General features: G+C 38.9%; 1 protein-coding gene across 6 annotated transcripts in view; it reads right to left on the reverse strand.

The window, feature by feature from the left end:
- Positions 1-15,725, reverse strand: part of TPCN2 (two pore segment channel 2) — a 65,886-nt gene that overhangs the window by 45,181 nt on the left and 4,980 nt on the right. For all 6 annotated transcript variants that reach the window (XR_003530726.1, XR_003530725.1, XR_003530727.1 and 3 more), the window contains exons 5-19: positions 14,962-15,078; positions 13,075-13,181; positions 12,035-12,107; positions 9,803-9,902; positions 9,438-9,503; positions 9,015-9,079; positions 7,172-7,269; positions 6,770-6,851; positions 6,017-6,103; positions 4,882-5,001; positions 4,505-4,564; positions 4,289-4,417; positions 3,619-3,668; positions 2,749-2,848; positions 1,708-1,779 (exon numbers count right to left, since the gene is read on the reverse strand). Coding sequence is in view for 2 of the 6 variants with exons in the window: in XM_027662193.1 (XP_027517994.1) it covers positions 1,708-1,779; positions 2,749-2,848; positions 3,619-3,668; positions 4,289-4,417; positions 4,505-4,564; positions 4,882-5,001; positions 6,017-6,103; positions 6,770-6,851; positions 7,172-7,269; positions 9,015-9,079; positions 9,438-9,503; positions 9,803-9,902; positions 12,035-12,107; positions 13,075-13,181; positions 14,962-15,078 (1,326 nt within the window). In the remaining 4 variants the exon portion in view is untranslated. The remainder of the gene's footprint in view (positions 1-1,707; positions 1,780-2,748; positions 2,849-3,618; positions 3,669-4,288; positions 4,418-4,504; positions 4,565-4,881; positions 5,002-6,016; positions 6,104-6,769; positions 6,852-7,171; positions 7,270-9,014; positions 9,080-9,437; positions 9,504-9,802; positions 9,903-12,034; positions 12,108-13,074; positions 13,182-14,961; positions 15,079-15,725) is intronic.

Below are 15,725 nucleotides of genomic sequence, written 5' to 3' on the forward strand. Positions count from 1 at the left end.
GTAACACAGAGGGCTTTGAAACTTCTTTCTTTTACTTGTTGGAAATGAAAATTTCCCTTTAAAGAGACACCTTTCAGACTTTAGCAGTCATTTGGGTGATTTTCCAGTTTTTATCCTACAAAGATTGTTCTAGAAATAACCTACAGCTTTGCTCCTCTGAGAAAGAGCCACTTGTCCCAAGAAAGCTTGAAACAAGCTGAGTCTTCAAATGAAAAAAGTCTTTTTTTTTTATTATTATTTTTTTTATTATTATTTTGTTACAAACAGACCCAAGGGGGGAGAAGTCTGGGAGGAAGAGAACTGCCCTGGCCTATGAACCACAGCACTTTGAACATCACTGGAGTAAGTTGAAGCTGATATTTCACAGCCTGCCAGAAGATGGGGCAATAAAATTAATTTTATTCTTTGAAAAAACCCCATATATTTCAGAGCCTCACTGCATGAGAAATTAGCTAATTAGTTACATTACTTTATCAGCATGTGTTCCAGCCTAACTTTAGGAAAGATATTTTCTATCAGCTAGCAACGGAGTCAGATTTCAGTAGAGCAGCAGCTCGGTGACAGCTTCCACATAGCCTGAGGCAAAAGCAAATTAAACTAATGGAAGTGGCAGACACTGTAGCAGACTCGCCTCACAACTGGTGCAAAACTACAATTCACACTTCTGACATTAAGGACAATCAGCAGCAGCCACTTTATGAGAATCATGTCTCACATATATGCATAGAGACACTACAGTGAAACACTAATGCACATTTTATGAAAATAAAAATCAAGCCTATCGCTACAGGCTCCCACCACTTCTTCCAGGAACGAAAGAAAATACTTCTCAGCTCCAAGAGTAGCTCCCAGTGGCAAGTGTGACTTGTAGAGCACAACAAAAGTTGTTACCAAATTTGCTTTGCCCCAACCAATATCTTTATTTCAAGCTGCAACACACACCAACCTAGGGTCCCTTCTCTACAGATAGAAGTAGAGATTATTAATGACAAAAACAGACATTCTGGTTAAATTGCATGCTAAATGTATAGACCAGAACAACAAATCATTGGTCTCTAACCACTACCTCAAAATAAAGTATCCTACAAAACCCCATGGACAATAACAAAACCAAACCTACCCAGGCACTTCGTTGCTCTACCAGGAAGACACTGTTGCAAAGCCAGAAACTCAAGATTTGGGAGGATTTGTGTAATGGCCATCATGCATTGTGATCCACCCTTTAATCACACGGTTACAGAGCATGTGCTCTACACAGACACACCCAAAACAGGATGACAGGAGGCTTTCAAAAGTCATGTCCACACATGCCATCTCAAGACCTTCACAACTGGAAAACGATTTTCAAGTGGTTCTGCTATTTAATAAGTAAATATTAATAAGTAAATCAGGGTAAGGAAAACTGGTCTGCTTTTAGCATGGATGAATTTTGATTTGCAACCAGAGTATCCAGCCTGAGGCAAGCACTCTGAGGAAGCTTCAGTCACTCTTATAAAGATTCTCCTGATAAAAGAGGCACTGTCACTGTGCACAGGCCATAACAAAACAGCAGTTTGTCCTGGCTTTCAAACACATGCCCTGGAGAAGAACTGGCTGATTGAGGTGAAATGTTAGTGATCCTGGTGACTGTACAAGATACTTGTTAACTCTTTTGGAGACATACCCTTAGTAGACTGCTAACTATAACAAGCTTGCATCATGACTTACCACCAGGATTCCTGCAAAGGCTCTTAAGTTTTTTACCAGATCCAGCAATGTAGTGACAACCAAAGCCATGAACTAAAACAAAGCAGAATTTTACATGCATGACATTCATCCCACTTCCATTCCACATCAAATTATTTTTACTAAAAGGACAAAGAAATACCAACGGGGAAAGTGAACTATGACTACATGCAAGACATCTTTGATACAGAAAAATTCCCATGATTTATTTAAAATGAATGAACAATGCTGTAGGAGTCTTTTTCACAGACAGACATCATCATAAGTCTTAAATATATACAGGCACTGCAACCTAAAGGACTGTATGCCTAGTAAGACTAGAAAGAATGGCAGACAAGCAAAACACCAGCACCTCCCAGCTCCAGGGTGACTGCTTCATATTTGACCCACACAATTCCGATTTTACACTTTCCACTGACATCATGACCTCTGATTACATCAGGTTTGGTATTTATGGTTTACTGAAGTGAGATATAAACCCTGTGCCCGACATTAATTTGGGCTTAGCTTTTAAGCAAGTAAATGCAGGATTATAACAAACAATCAAAGTGATTTCTGACTCAAGTGCATGTATTGTGGTGGAAATACTCATGCTGGGAAGGTGGAGAGGGATTTACCCCACAAAACCCTTTGCATTACCAAATGTCTTGCAGTATCTAGTGAAAGCAATCCTAACCCCTCCTAAATACAAAGTTCTCCAAGGATATCCCAGCCACTCATCTAATTAAGACTGAAGCACCACACAAGCTGCACGAGTGTTTCTGGGTAAGTTTGCCCACCTTAGAATAGCAGCATCAACTGCCACCACACCAACAGAACTTGGCTGCTGCCTCAACAGAGAAAACCAGCCCCAGAGACAGGGAGTTTGTGAGGGGCTGTGCAGCAGCCAGGACAGTCAGAGCTGAGCTCTGATCTCACTCATGGGCAAAAGAATTGCAGTCTGTATGTTATTCTGAAAGGCTGGAACAAAATTTATGAGGTGACCAAGAAAGAAATCAGAGTTGTGGAGGGATGAGCAATCACCTTCATGTTGGGGATGATCCGCAGGAAGCGGAACACGATCAGCATGTTCACCAGCCGCACCATATCCCACAGGGATAACAAGCCCATGAACTCGGGTCTCCTGGGAAAGATGGGAGAAAACAACCAATCAGAGAAACAGCTCACAACAGAAAGACAGAGTTTAATCTCCTGGGCTACAGGTAACTGTAAGTACATTCATTTACTCAGCAGGAATCTCACCCTTAACAACTGTTGCAGGAAGCAACCCGTTTAACCTGGGCTCTTAAATATGCAGAGAGTGCTCCTTAAAGTGCATGTTTGTGAAAGAAATTATTTAAGACAACACTGCAGAGAACACATATTCTAGTCACATTGCTGTCCTGAAGGTGTTACATCTACAGACCAACAGCACACACTCACCAGTGACTCGTGGGTTACAATCTGCAGTGACTGACACAAAGACCTAACAAGTGTTACTGGTGCTCCAAGATGTAGAGCAATCAATCACCTGCATTTAAGAATCAAAGGGCTAAATCAACCCCAAATATAACCAATTCTAAGATAATAATTAATGCCATTAGACTGTAGCAATTACTATTCTACATCACTTTTTTGTAGTGTTGTTTTCAGCAGTGTTCAAATATAAGCCATTTTCAAACCATAAGGTCTACCAGGTCTCTGCAGGGATAACAGTGTAAGTTGTTTTTTGTAACAACAAAAGATCAGGAGAGTTATCCAAAAGCTGTTTGATCTTAAAAAAAAAAAATCAAAATACAACTGCTTGGTATTCCAGTATAGACAAATAGTCTATAGGCATTTTTCTACTAAATTTTACAGCATGACCCAGCCCAGTCACTGAGCAAAGTGCAGCAGTTCACAGAGGTCACCTACCAGCCAGGATGAGGAAATCCATACACAGCAAAAGTTGCAATCTCCAAAATCTTTAGTTAGGAAAGAAAGAGAGAAAAAAAGGTCAAAACTTTACTTTGTAATTCTGAGTTTCAGAAATTCTGTAAGCTTCTTGACAGGAAACATTTTTAAGAGCATTAAGCTGCTTTTCTGACTCACTTTAAAGCTCTGAATTGTCATATTTGCCCAGATATTCCCCAAATTATCTCAATGTACATAGGTCATTCAATAAAAGGATACACAGTGAATACCATTAACCATGAATTTGGCCTCATCTGCCACATGGGTTTCAAGCTTTTAGCAAATAGCTATTACAATAACCTGCCTTTTTATTGAAAGAACAAGGTCATCTTAGCTGCATAACAGAACTTCTTATGCAATTATGTCAAGAGCTGAATGTTTCCAAATAGCAATAAAAAGACTTCTTATAAGAAAACTCACCTTTTCCATGGATTTAAATAAGCCTGCCTTCAGAAAGCAGACCCTAAAGGAACCATGCACCAGCAAAAACTTTCAAGCCACTGAAAACCACTGCTCATGTTGTTCAGCTCAGCCTGTCAGTGTTGAAGAAAGAGCAATCCCACCAGCTCATGGAGTTCCCAACCTCCCTACCCAACAAACCCAAGAACACATTAGTTAACAAAACACTTACCAGCAAAATTACAGTCAGAAGCCCATCAAATCTATTGCTTGGGTAAGACAAGTATCTTCTCAAGCCCATTGCTAAGATTTTCAGCAACATTTCCAGCAGATAGTACAGGATGAAGAAGCAGTTGATGGCCTTCACCCCCCCAAAATAAAACCAATCATTAGAATTACTGACATCTCAGGGAACAGCAATAACTGTAGAAATGCTACTGCATCTTACCCCCAGGAAGAAGTCATCTCTTTCAGAAGGCTGTTTATCTGCATCCATCACCAAAACCACCTTAAACAGGAAATATTTTATGAATCCACTGCTTTACTGCTACATAAAACAGATTTTTAAGCACAAGAAGAGTCTTTCATGCTTTGCACAAACCTTTTTCAAGTAGCTGAGAATATATTTTTAACTGCAGGTATTCCCTCTCAACTTAAGACTTTACATGACTAAAGTATGCCAAAACCCTGCCAGCTGCTACAAAAAATGGTTGTTTAAAGAGAGACTAAAGAACAAAAACAGAACTTAGGTTTGTAGCAGAGGAAAACCAAAAAAACAGACAAAAAACCCCCACCACCCCACAACAAAAAAACCCTTTTACTTACACAGATAGAAATAATGTTTGCAAGGGCTACCACATTCCCCAAGTAGCCAAAGTAGGGATGGCCAAAGGCAAACTGCAATTTCTGCATAAAATGGGATTGGTACTCTGGACTGGGAGGATGCTGAAAAGAACACAAAGGGTTTGCTGAGAATCAAAGCATAAGCATTTTAATAGTACTAAAATAATAAACCCCCACACCCAATCTCAGATTTTAAAAGAAGCCAGACATTTTCAAAGCAAAACTTCAGGACCACAGGCTAATTTTGACATTTCAGCTGGAAAATGTTTCCAAGCTGTGGCTCTTCACAGCAAAAGTTCATTTCTGATTATGGCACAACACAAGGGAATGGCAGAGAAGGGAAATAGTCCAACCCTTCTTCAGTACCCCAAGCAGGTAAACTAAACACCCAGGTATTAATTGTACCCATTCCTTCTCCATTTCCCAGTGTTTAATTCAGAAGTCTTGGTTACATGCAAACATAGAAAAGAACATTTCTTAACCCTCAAACAGTTGTGTTTTGTTTTTTCCTTTCTCCCTCCAAGAGCAGAAGGCTGCTTTCTGCCCATCTTCATCTGAACACTTAAAAGAATTCATATTTTGTTCTTCACTCAGGGACTGGAGAAAAGACTTTGAGTATATTTAAGTGTTACCCTGCAAAGGCTAATACAACTGAAGATGCATTTCTTTAATATAGGACTGTCACAACAAGAAAAATCCCTCCTATTTCATCAAAACCAATTTACCAGGGAGGTAATTCATTTCACCTCTCAGAAAGCCAATGCTGTAAATCCAACCCCTATTCTTTGTTTCCTTGTAATGAATCTTCCTACTAGACAAATACACACACAGATCTTATCAATTTTGTTTGGCAAAGTTGCTTCAAAATGCTGACAGAATAAACAATTTTGTACATTTAGGGCAATCCCAGATGAATGCTGTGAAAGCCCCCAAAGCCACGTTGTTTGTGACTGTAAGAGCAACTCATGAACAACTTCAAAACCAACAGCGTGTGATTGCGCCTTGTGTTCACATGTTGCAAAGTCTGTTTATACACTTTATAGAGCAATACCATCACTTATTTTTGCCCAGGACCGGACAACTTCTGATGTTTCATAAACAATGGTCAGATACATACTTGCTTAATGGCGTCTTTGTCTAGTTCTTCAAAGAGCTTCTGGAACTGGGCAGCTGACAGTTGGTCACAGGAGCACATTTTGAGTGACTTCACATGAAAGAGAAACATTCAGATCAGAATCTGCAATAGGTGCATCTGCAAAAAGTGCCAAAACCCTCAGACAATCTTTAAAAGACTGGGAATAGAGATCTAACACAAGCTACTCCAAGCTGTTAGAGTAACGTTCAATTTTGCTTTAACACAACACTGCCATGTGACTGGAGGATTCCTCTTGCCTTTTCTATTTTCCCCTCTCTGGAACCACATGCACTTTTGACAAACTTAAAACTTTTAGTCCTGTAGTGCCATTATTATGTTATGATCCAAGGAATGCTGCAGCAGAGAGCAGCTCTAGACCACAATACTTCCAGGGAGAAAGGAAAGCCAATGGAAAAATTAGCTCTGCAAAACAGGAGTTTTCATTCCTCTATATCTCTCTCCAAGTGAATGAATCCCTCATCATACTAACCAAAGAGGGAGCAACTTAAAGGTGAAATCCTTGTCTAAGGACTACTTTTATTCTGAAGATCAAAACATAAACAGACAGTGAGCTGGGCTTCTGTTCACACTTTGAGAAAGCAGCATAAAGGACCTGAGCTGAAAGCTGCCATTCCTAGATCAATAGTGTAATTAGGGAAATTTCAGTTTCCACAGCTGTCACATCACAGGGTTTGACAGTCACCAACATCAGGGCTAAGAACATTCATTTCTTACCCTCAGGATGGCTTGTTTGCAGCGAGAATCCATCTCAGCTTTCTGCAGCACTTGGTGTAAGGCCCCACTGCTGACATATGACCTATTTAAAAGAAAACAGAATGGGCCCTGGTACAGATAACTGTATAGATGGCAAAAAAAAAAAAGCTGTTCCAAATGCATTCCTGCCTTTCTTTTCTGGAAAAACAGGTATAATTAGAAGTAGAAATACAAGGGAAACAGACACCATAAGTCCCAAATACTGTGTTATGAACATTCAGTTAAATTAAAAATAAATAAAATGAGAAGAGCAACACACTTCCTTTTTTAAGAGTGGATCCTTAGTAAATTAAACAAAACATAGATGACCAAAAATGTACTTTTTTTGCTAGATAATCTACTGTTTCAACATTGTTCACTTACTGTTGGGCATTCGCAGGAGTCTCTTTCAGGGTGGAAAGCACTTCGAAGGCAGCCCGGATTCCCAGCCGCCTCCTGAAGAGGGAGGACTGAACTGATTTCTGAACAGTAAAAATACCACAGAGGAAACAATTTACTCACACTTCATGCACTACTATGTCCTATGGTCACAGAATACACTGATCCTCTGGCACACATCCTGGATCCGTGATTAGAGATCAGAACAGGGGACTGCCCTCAGCCTCACTCCCTCCAAGAACTCTGTGTACGAGGAGGAAGGAAGCAAGTAGGAAAGCAAACAACTCTGGAATCCAAGTAAACATCCAGGTCATGAATTATTTTCAGTTCTGGACTGCATAGGAATATGCCTGTTCCAGAGACACTGGCAACAGCAAAGCTCAAGGATTCACAGCAATTCACACTCCTGTGCAGAGGGAAGAGTGAGACAGCTTGTCCAGCTCCAGCTTCTCCCCTAAAGGCACAAATCCAGAGCCACAGTTTTTCATGCTTTTTTTTCCCCTCCACAATAACCACTTTCAAACTCAGCTGCTTTGTTGGGAGTCAAGTTATGTCATGCTCTCATGTGAGAAAGAAGGGAAGAAATAGAGAGGAGGAAAAGGATTACCAAAAATCCTCTTTGCACATATTAGGTTCAAACACCTCTCTCTCACAAGAGGGTGGGGGCCATTCCTTCTGTGTAACATTGCTTAAGGCTCAGTAGCCAAAAAACTTCTCCTTCTCTCTGGAACTCAGAGCAGGCAGCTATTACTTCACTTTCCCCCCCCCCCAGCCCACACTCCACTCCTCTAAAGGGCTGAAGGAACTATAAAACTATGTAAGTAAGGGGAAGGAACTATAATATATATATTAGGGGAAGCCAGTAACGAAGGAACTATAAGAAGATATGCAAATAAGGGGAAAAAAATCACACCCAAAGTCACCAAGTTTCTCCTGACACTAAACCTTAAGGAAATCACAGGCATAGAATCCTGGGCTGCATCAAGAGGAGCGTGGCCAGCAGGTCAAAGGAGGTGATTCTCCCCTTCTACTCTGCTCTTGTGAGATCCCACTGCATCCAGTTCTGGTGTCCCCAACACAAGAAGGACATGGAACTGTTGGAGCAAGTCCAGAGGAGGCCACAAAGTTGATAAGGGGACTGGAGCACCTTCCCTACAAAGACAGGCTGAGAAAGTTGGGGTTGTTCAGCCTGGATAAGAGAAGGATGTGTGGAGACCTCAGAGCACCTTCCAGTACCTGAAGGGGTCTCCAGGAAACTGGAGAGGGACTTCTCATCAGGAACTGTAGTGACAGGAACAGGGAGTAATGGGTACAAATTGAAAGAGGGGAAAGTTAGGTTAGATATTGGGAAGAAATTCTTTACTGTGAGGGTGCTGAGACACTGGCACAGGCTACCCAGGGAGGTTGTGGATGCCCCATCCCTGGAAGTGTTCAAGGCCAGGTTGGATAAGGCCTTGAGCAACCTGGTCTAGTGGGAGGTGTCTCTGCCCATGGCAGAGAGGTTGGGAATGGATGATCTTCAAGGTCCATTCCAAGCCCTTAACATTCTATGATTCTATGATTTGCAACAATGGCTATTTCAACAGTACAGCAGATTTTCTTCACAAAAACCAAGTTTGAGTTACTTGTTCACCTTGATCAATTTTATAACAGGGTTTTTCCCCCCGCCCATAATAGTCAAAGTTGCAGATCCACAGCATTCTTAAAACTTTAGCATCTTAAAACTTACAACCAAAACAGGCCTCCTGCTTTAATGCACAGATGACACTTAATATTTCACAGGTTCAAGGTTATGGCAGGACACAGAAATTAGAAATGCTTTACTCACCAGGAGGTATCCCCGAAACTGGTTGTATATTATTGCTGTAAGCAAGTTCATCAGAAACAGGTTGCCTATTGGAGAAAAAGAGGCAGTAAGGACTACTGAAATCCATATCATATTTATCAAAGAAGTTTCAGTGCATGTAGTAAATAAAATATATCATTTAAAAAGGATTAGTTTTCTCATGTTTGATTTTTAAAGTGGTTTTATGTACTGTAATGTGTGCATTTATGTACTGTAATGTGTTACCAAAACCTCTAAGCCATAAGTGAAAATTATCTTACAGACATTACACAATAATTGGAAGAAACACAAAAAAAGGAGAAATTTATGATTAAACTTTCCTAGAAAAATAAACCACTGTAGTTCTTATGCACAAGTGTCAGAGTTAAAGTGCATTTACATGACTGAAGACAAGAGGTAACTTACCTAATACAGTGAAGAGGATGAAGAAGATGGAATATGCTCGATTCTTAGAATATGCAGGAATCATCACTGTGTGAGATTGAACAAAAAAAAGAAATAATATTTTAATGCTTAAGATGCACAGTGGAGACCTCAATCAATTTTTGGCAACTGGTAAAAGCTCTTATACAGCTGCACTGGCAATATATAATTACCCAAAAGAAAGGCAAGAATCAAGTTACTAAAGGCATGGAAAACCTTTTTCCAACCTTCCTCTGGCTGTACTAAGAACTAGCAGCTGAAAGAACGGTTACAGTAGTCTGCAGGTAAACTTAACTCTATTGTTCTTTAAAAGGAGAGATAAGAGCTGTTTCTGAAAGTCTGCTCACCATCAGGATTGTTTGCAGTAGTCAGCAGGACCAGCAGGGATGTCAGTGAATCCGGCAAATTGCGGAAATACACCACCCACTCCTTATCCTGCTGGTTATCCTGGTCAAAGAGATGATCATTGTTAAGAGAAACACTGAAGAATCACTGTCTTACCAAGGAAAGGGGGGAAAAAAGAATTAAAGTCAGTCAATAATCGACTTCTTACATACATAATCTCATCCACCCCGTGAAAAAAAGCACAAACCAAGCATCAAAATGAAGACATTATGTGGGAATACAGAGCAATCACTTCACTTATCAACAGCAATTAAAAACCACCAGGAAGAACAGGAAGCTCAATATAAAGTTATGTCACAAATTGACAGCACAGGAATCTGAAACGACCCTCAATTGATATAAGAAGTGCCACCTCTTAACCTGCAAGTAATTATACTGCAGATAAAATATGACTGAAAAAAAAATAATTAAATAAAAAAATCACACCTGCAGCTCTACCAGCACACCCACTGAGTGTCTTTCACTTCCCCTTTGACTTCCAGATAAAAAACTTAAAATCCCCTGGATCAGTTTTTTGTACAAAAGTTATTACCACTATGCAAAACAAAGGTTTTCCCCTTCTTGCTATCCCCTCAGGCAGTAATTCATGCACAGCACAGGAATTGCTGGGCAAGTAGAAAACAGGCAACTGTTTTGAAAAAAAATGAAGATTTAAAATGCTATGTTACAATATCAATGAAAACATTGCTAGAGCTTAAACACCTTGGAGAAAGAAAATTTAAAAAAAAAAGGATAAGTGCTACAGCACTCAGAATGTATTTGCAAATACTTTGGTAACTAAGGTCATCACAGTTATCTTGTGGCTCAGGGAAAACATCAGATGATTTGTTAAAGCTCAGTGTCAAAATCTTCATTGAAAACATACTGGGAGGCTAATCTTGGGTCATCCACATATTCCCCCCCCTCCAAGGTCAAGCAGAGACAGATAAAAAAAAAGATGCAGAATGCAAACAACACAAACATGAATGACGCAGCACAGAACAAACAGCCCTTGAATCTGCTGTAAAGATTGCAAAATGTACCTCTAGAGGACATAAACAAGACAATGCAAAAATGTAGAGGCATGAATTTTGTTAATAAATGTATTTTTAGAACTTGGCTTTCAGTAATTCGCCTTGTCAGATAAAATTAGTTTGTGTGGATGTCAGAGCAGCACATCGAAATAGGAAAGTCCATGCTCTAATTTGTTATTTTTCACCTAAATGTACACAAAATTGACTAGTTTAGGTATACAAGTTATATTCCCACTGCTGGGAAAGCTCATAACTGAAGTTAGATTTGACATACAAAGATAATACAAAGATCCAGAATGCAACTTAAAGCAGGAAAACAGAGCTCTGCTTCTGATTTCAGAAATTCCATAAATCGGGAATTCAAAGAATTTGCTGACCACAAGGAAGACTACAGGCAGGCTCAAGTGCAAATTGCAGTAGGAATGAAGGTGCAAAACTGAGATTAAGGAGAGGACTATAACTACTGAGAGAAGTAGGCATGAAATTTCTGTGCTCACAGTAACACGTTTATGGAAGGCCTTAAAAAGTAAGAACAAAGAACCCACCCAAAATATCTGAGCATAATACATTAAGATACAGGAAATTTTAGAGAGAGGGAACATACCATGAGCGCTGGAACACAGTATTATCTTAACCACAAAATTTCAAATTTGCTTTTCAGAAGCAGGAAGAGAAAAATGAGAGGAAAACCCAGAGATCAGAAACCAAAACATCAGAGTAAAGCAGGTAAAAACCTACCAAAGCATGGCCAGGGGTACCAGTATTGGAAGGTGAGAAAACATGGAAGAAAAATTAGCAAACAGCTAGATAAGGAAGAGAAAAAAAAAGAAGAGATGAGTGATAACATAAATGAAAAAGTGGTAAGAGATTTGGATGCAGAACAGTATAGAGGGTTTCAACAAAAGCAGGGAAAGCAACTCAAAGGATCAAACTGGATAAATGCATAAGGAAGTCTCTTGTACAGATGGAATACTGTGCACATGTTAAACCCCTCCAAATGGACTTCAAACTCATCACAGCAAGTCTGACAAGGTAACATGACCTTTTCAGGGGAAACAAGTTTCACTAGTTTGATTATAAAACTGGACACGAAGCAGCTGTGCAAGTAAAGAGAAAAGCCCCCCCCCCCATATCCACCACAGCAGAAATGGAAGTGATTACCTTTGTTCGAGCAAACAGCAGCATGGCAAACATGGTGAAGAGGGACAGATGAACAGCCAGCAGCAGAACAACACTGTTGGAAAGAAACCATGTGCATTAATAGCAAATTTATCTTATTCTTAATAACATCCTTTGCTAAAAATGCAATATAAAGGAAACAAGGGTGGGTTTTTTTAAGAATCTATATGGAAATAGAACACGATCTAAGTTTTAACCAAAGATAAAAATCCCATTTGTGGAGACTCCTCAGCACAAGCTCAGACTTTTTATCATGTCAATGAGATTCTAACACTTTTTTTTTTTTTTTAGAGAAAGGACCATATTTATACCCTCCCATCAAAATACAACACCTTGGCTTGCACACACACCTTTGATTCTCCTGGGGCTTGGTAGTGAAAAAGTAACAGGCAAGGGCAGTGAGTTCCATAAGCTCTACACATACATGACCCATGACACAGGAAGAGATCTCTATCAAAAAGCATCATGTTGTCTGGTTACAATTTCACCAGTGGGGTTTCCAGCTTAACACTAAAAGTAATTATATATATATATATATGTATGTATGTATGTATATGTATATATATATATAGTTAAAACCATTTAGAAAGGAAAAAGTTGAAGAAAAGCACTCTGAGGACAGACTTACATCCATCTGAAGATGCAAAGAAAGAAATATCTTTTTGTGTGGCCCTCATGACTGGAAGACAAGTACATGTGTGTCTACCCGTATTTCTGAGAGGTTGCCTTGGAGAAAACACAGCACAGACCCTTGCTCAGCTCTTCCCTTACAAAAGCAGAATCAAAAATTCCCACTGCACCAGCATCAAAAACCTTATCTGTCACATACAGAGTCACAACATGTGCACTCTAGAGCTGTTTTACAGACTAAAAGGAATCAAAAACCTAATTAATACAACCTCCACCCATTGCTACCCGATCTCACCAAGAACTTAGAAGGAGGCTGCTCATATTCCACACAGCAGAACACAAAGATTACTCCCTGCTTGCTGTGAAAGGATGTTTTCTATACTATTACCTACCTTGCCATTTCAGGCAATGTGCTGTTGATACTTTTTAATGTTTTCTTCATCATAGAGGAGTTCTGAAGGAGAAAGAACGGACGAAGAATCCTTCTTATCCTCAAACTCTGCAAAAACCAACGGATCAGACACTGAGTTCCCATAAGACCGGTGGCACAAACACTTTCCAGGCAAGTCTGCCAAAAAGCACTGATTCAAATACCAACAAAGTCAACAGCACCACAGAAGAAGGCTGTGCTCAGATGGTAACTCTGCTCCACTGAGCTCACAAAACAGGCAAGAGAGACTTCAGACTTCAGGTGCCTCATTAAAATAAGGAGAGATTGCTTTAAAAACCACACATTGACATTTCAACAACCTCATCAGGCCACTAATTAGAAACAATCTAACTTCACTGCTGGCTTGACATAACAAGCTGGCAAGAGATAGCACTTTTGTATTTCCTGTCTCAGGAAAGGAATTAATAGTGAGCTGCTTTCAATAAATACAAATACACACACTAAAAATAAGTGCTTGATTTCAATTTTCAGACTGACTTCTTTTTTGTTTTATAATTAAAGAGCCTGCTTATTATTCAGCAATTTCTGTCTCTGACAAGACTCAAATTGCTTTTTTTCCCCCCCACAACACTACAGCAAGTAATCTGTTTCTTGCCAGCCTTCAAGTTATTTCTGTGACAACTTATCAGCTGTTTCAGGTGTTTCAGCATGCTGGATTTTAGGATCAGTCTTCTCCAGGTCACACTTAACATCGAAAAAAAACCCCCACAACACCCCTTTCTTCACTGTTATCCCTTTGTTCACACATCTTAGCAGTTCAACTACTCCTCCTGCCACGGCTTTGTGTGGGAGGCTCCTGTTTAAACTACTCATCCATTATCACACCTAAAGATTCTAGGATCACTTCCCCATGTTGTAAACCCAGTTTTCCTCCAAGGTGATTAACTTCTTTCAGCCGCATTGTATTTGTTTGGCTTGAATACAAAAAGGACATAGTCACTTTTCTCACTGTTAGATGCTTATAAGCTTAAATAACATTTTTATTCAGCATTTTAAGATCACGTCTCTGATGCTCCATCACATCCAGGTCAGCAGTGACCAGTCATCAGAGAATGAACAGCATGAACAGCTAAAAAATGTCACCCACAGCAGCACCTGCATCCAACCTCATCCTGACCAACACTGACAGTAACTTAAAACAGGTTTGGAAGCTCCCTGAAGACAGCAGATACTGGTTTTGACATGAGAAATGACAAAAGAAGCCAAGTTTAAGATTTCTCCCTCATTCACTTCCCAGCATTTTTACCATCTTAGTGTTTTCTTAACAATGATTGTTAATGAAAATCCGTGGCAGAGAAAACCAACTGGGAGATGGTATTATCACATAAAGGAGGGCACTTCTAGAGCCATTTCACAGAGCTGACATTCCCCTCAGAATGTCAATTGCTTTGAACACAGCACAGCTTCAGCTCAGCAAGCAGCTGTTAAACTACATTTTACTTACACATCACTGCATAGGCTCTGCTGCTGAATCAAGTTAAGGATATAATTCTCCAGCTGCATGACAACATTGCTGCCGTGCAGTGAGTTTTCTTTAAACTTTCTGCCTATTGACAGACCAGTGCAGCAAAGTTTTATTTAATTTTACCAGTGAACACGCACATTAAGAATCAAACATAATCCTCAGCAAGACAACATCACCAATAACTTTGTCTGTGTTTCAGTGTGTTATCCAGCTATCAAAGACCAAAAATGAACCATCTCCTCCTCATCTCTTAATCCTGCAATACACCATATAAACCCTGCTGACTATCCCTTTGCAGGCTCTTCTCCTCTGCCACTTTCCACAATCAAGATGCTGATTGTTTCTGCAGAAACCAGTTCTTACCTCTGTGCAGAAAAAACTCAGCGAGACAATCCAATCAGTCAGGGACACAATTAATGTCAGTATATAAGCCATTAGCCATTTGTTTTTCCAAAATTCTTTCCATCCAATTAAGTAACTCTGGGCAAGAAAAAAACAAACCAGAGCAATCAAAACTTACTTTAACGATGAATTCCAACACCCTAATATTGAAATATATAATATATATATATTGGAATATATATACCCTAATATTAGAATACATAATATATATTGGAATAGATATACACCCTAATATTGGAATATATTATATATATATTGGAATAGATATACACCCTAATATTGGAATATATTATATATATAATATGTACGTATATAATTATATTATATATAATTATAAATATATAATTATAAATTACAATATATCATATATTAATATATCCCAATATATATCTACATCTAGTAAATATATAGTGTATATATATAGTATATATTTACATATATATATACATATATATATAGTTTATATATACATATATATATATAATCTAATATTAGGGTATATATATTGCAATATATATATTCTTATATTGGAATATATAATAAATATATAATATATATTCCAATATACATAGTGTATACATATATATTGCAACATATATAGTGTGCATATGTATATTGCAACATATATAGTGTGCATATATATATTCCAACATACATAGTGTATACATATATTGCAACATACATAGTGTGTGTATATATATATTCCAATATACATAGTGTGTGTA

This window comes from Corapipo altera, unplaced genomic scaffold (genome assembly GCF_003945725.1).
Source record: "Corapipo altera isolate COAL_440 unplaced genomic scaffold, ASM394572v1 RXGC01000072.1, whole genome shotgun sequence".
NCBI classification, from domain to species: domain Eukaryota; kingdom Metazoa; phylum Chordata; class Aves; order Passeriformes; family Pipridae; genus Corapipo; species Corapipo altera.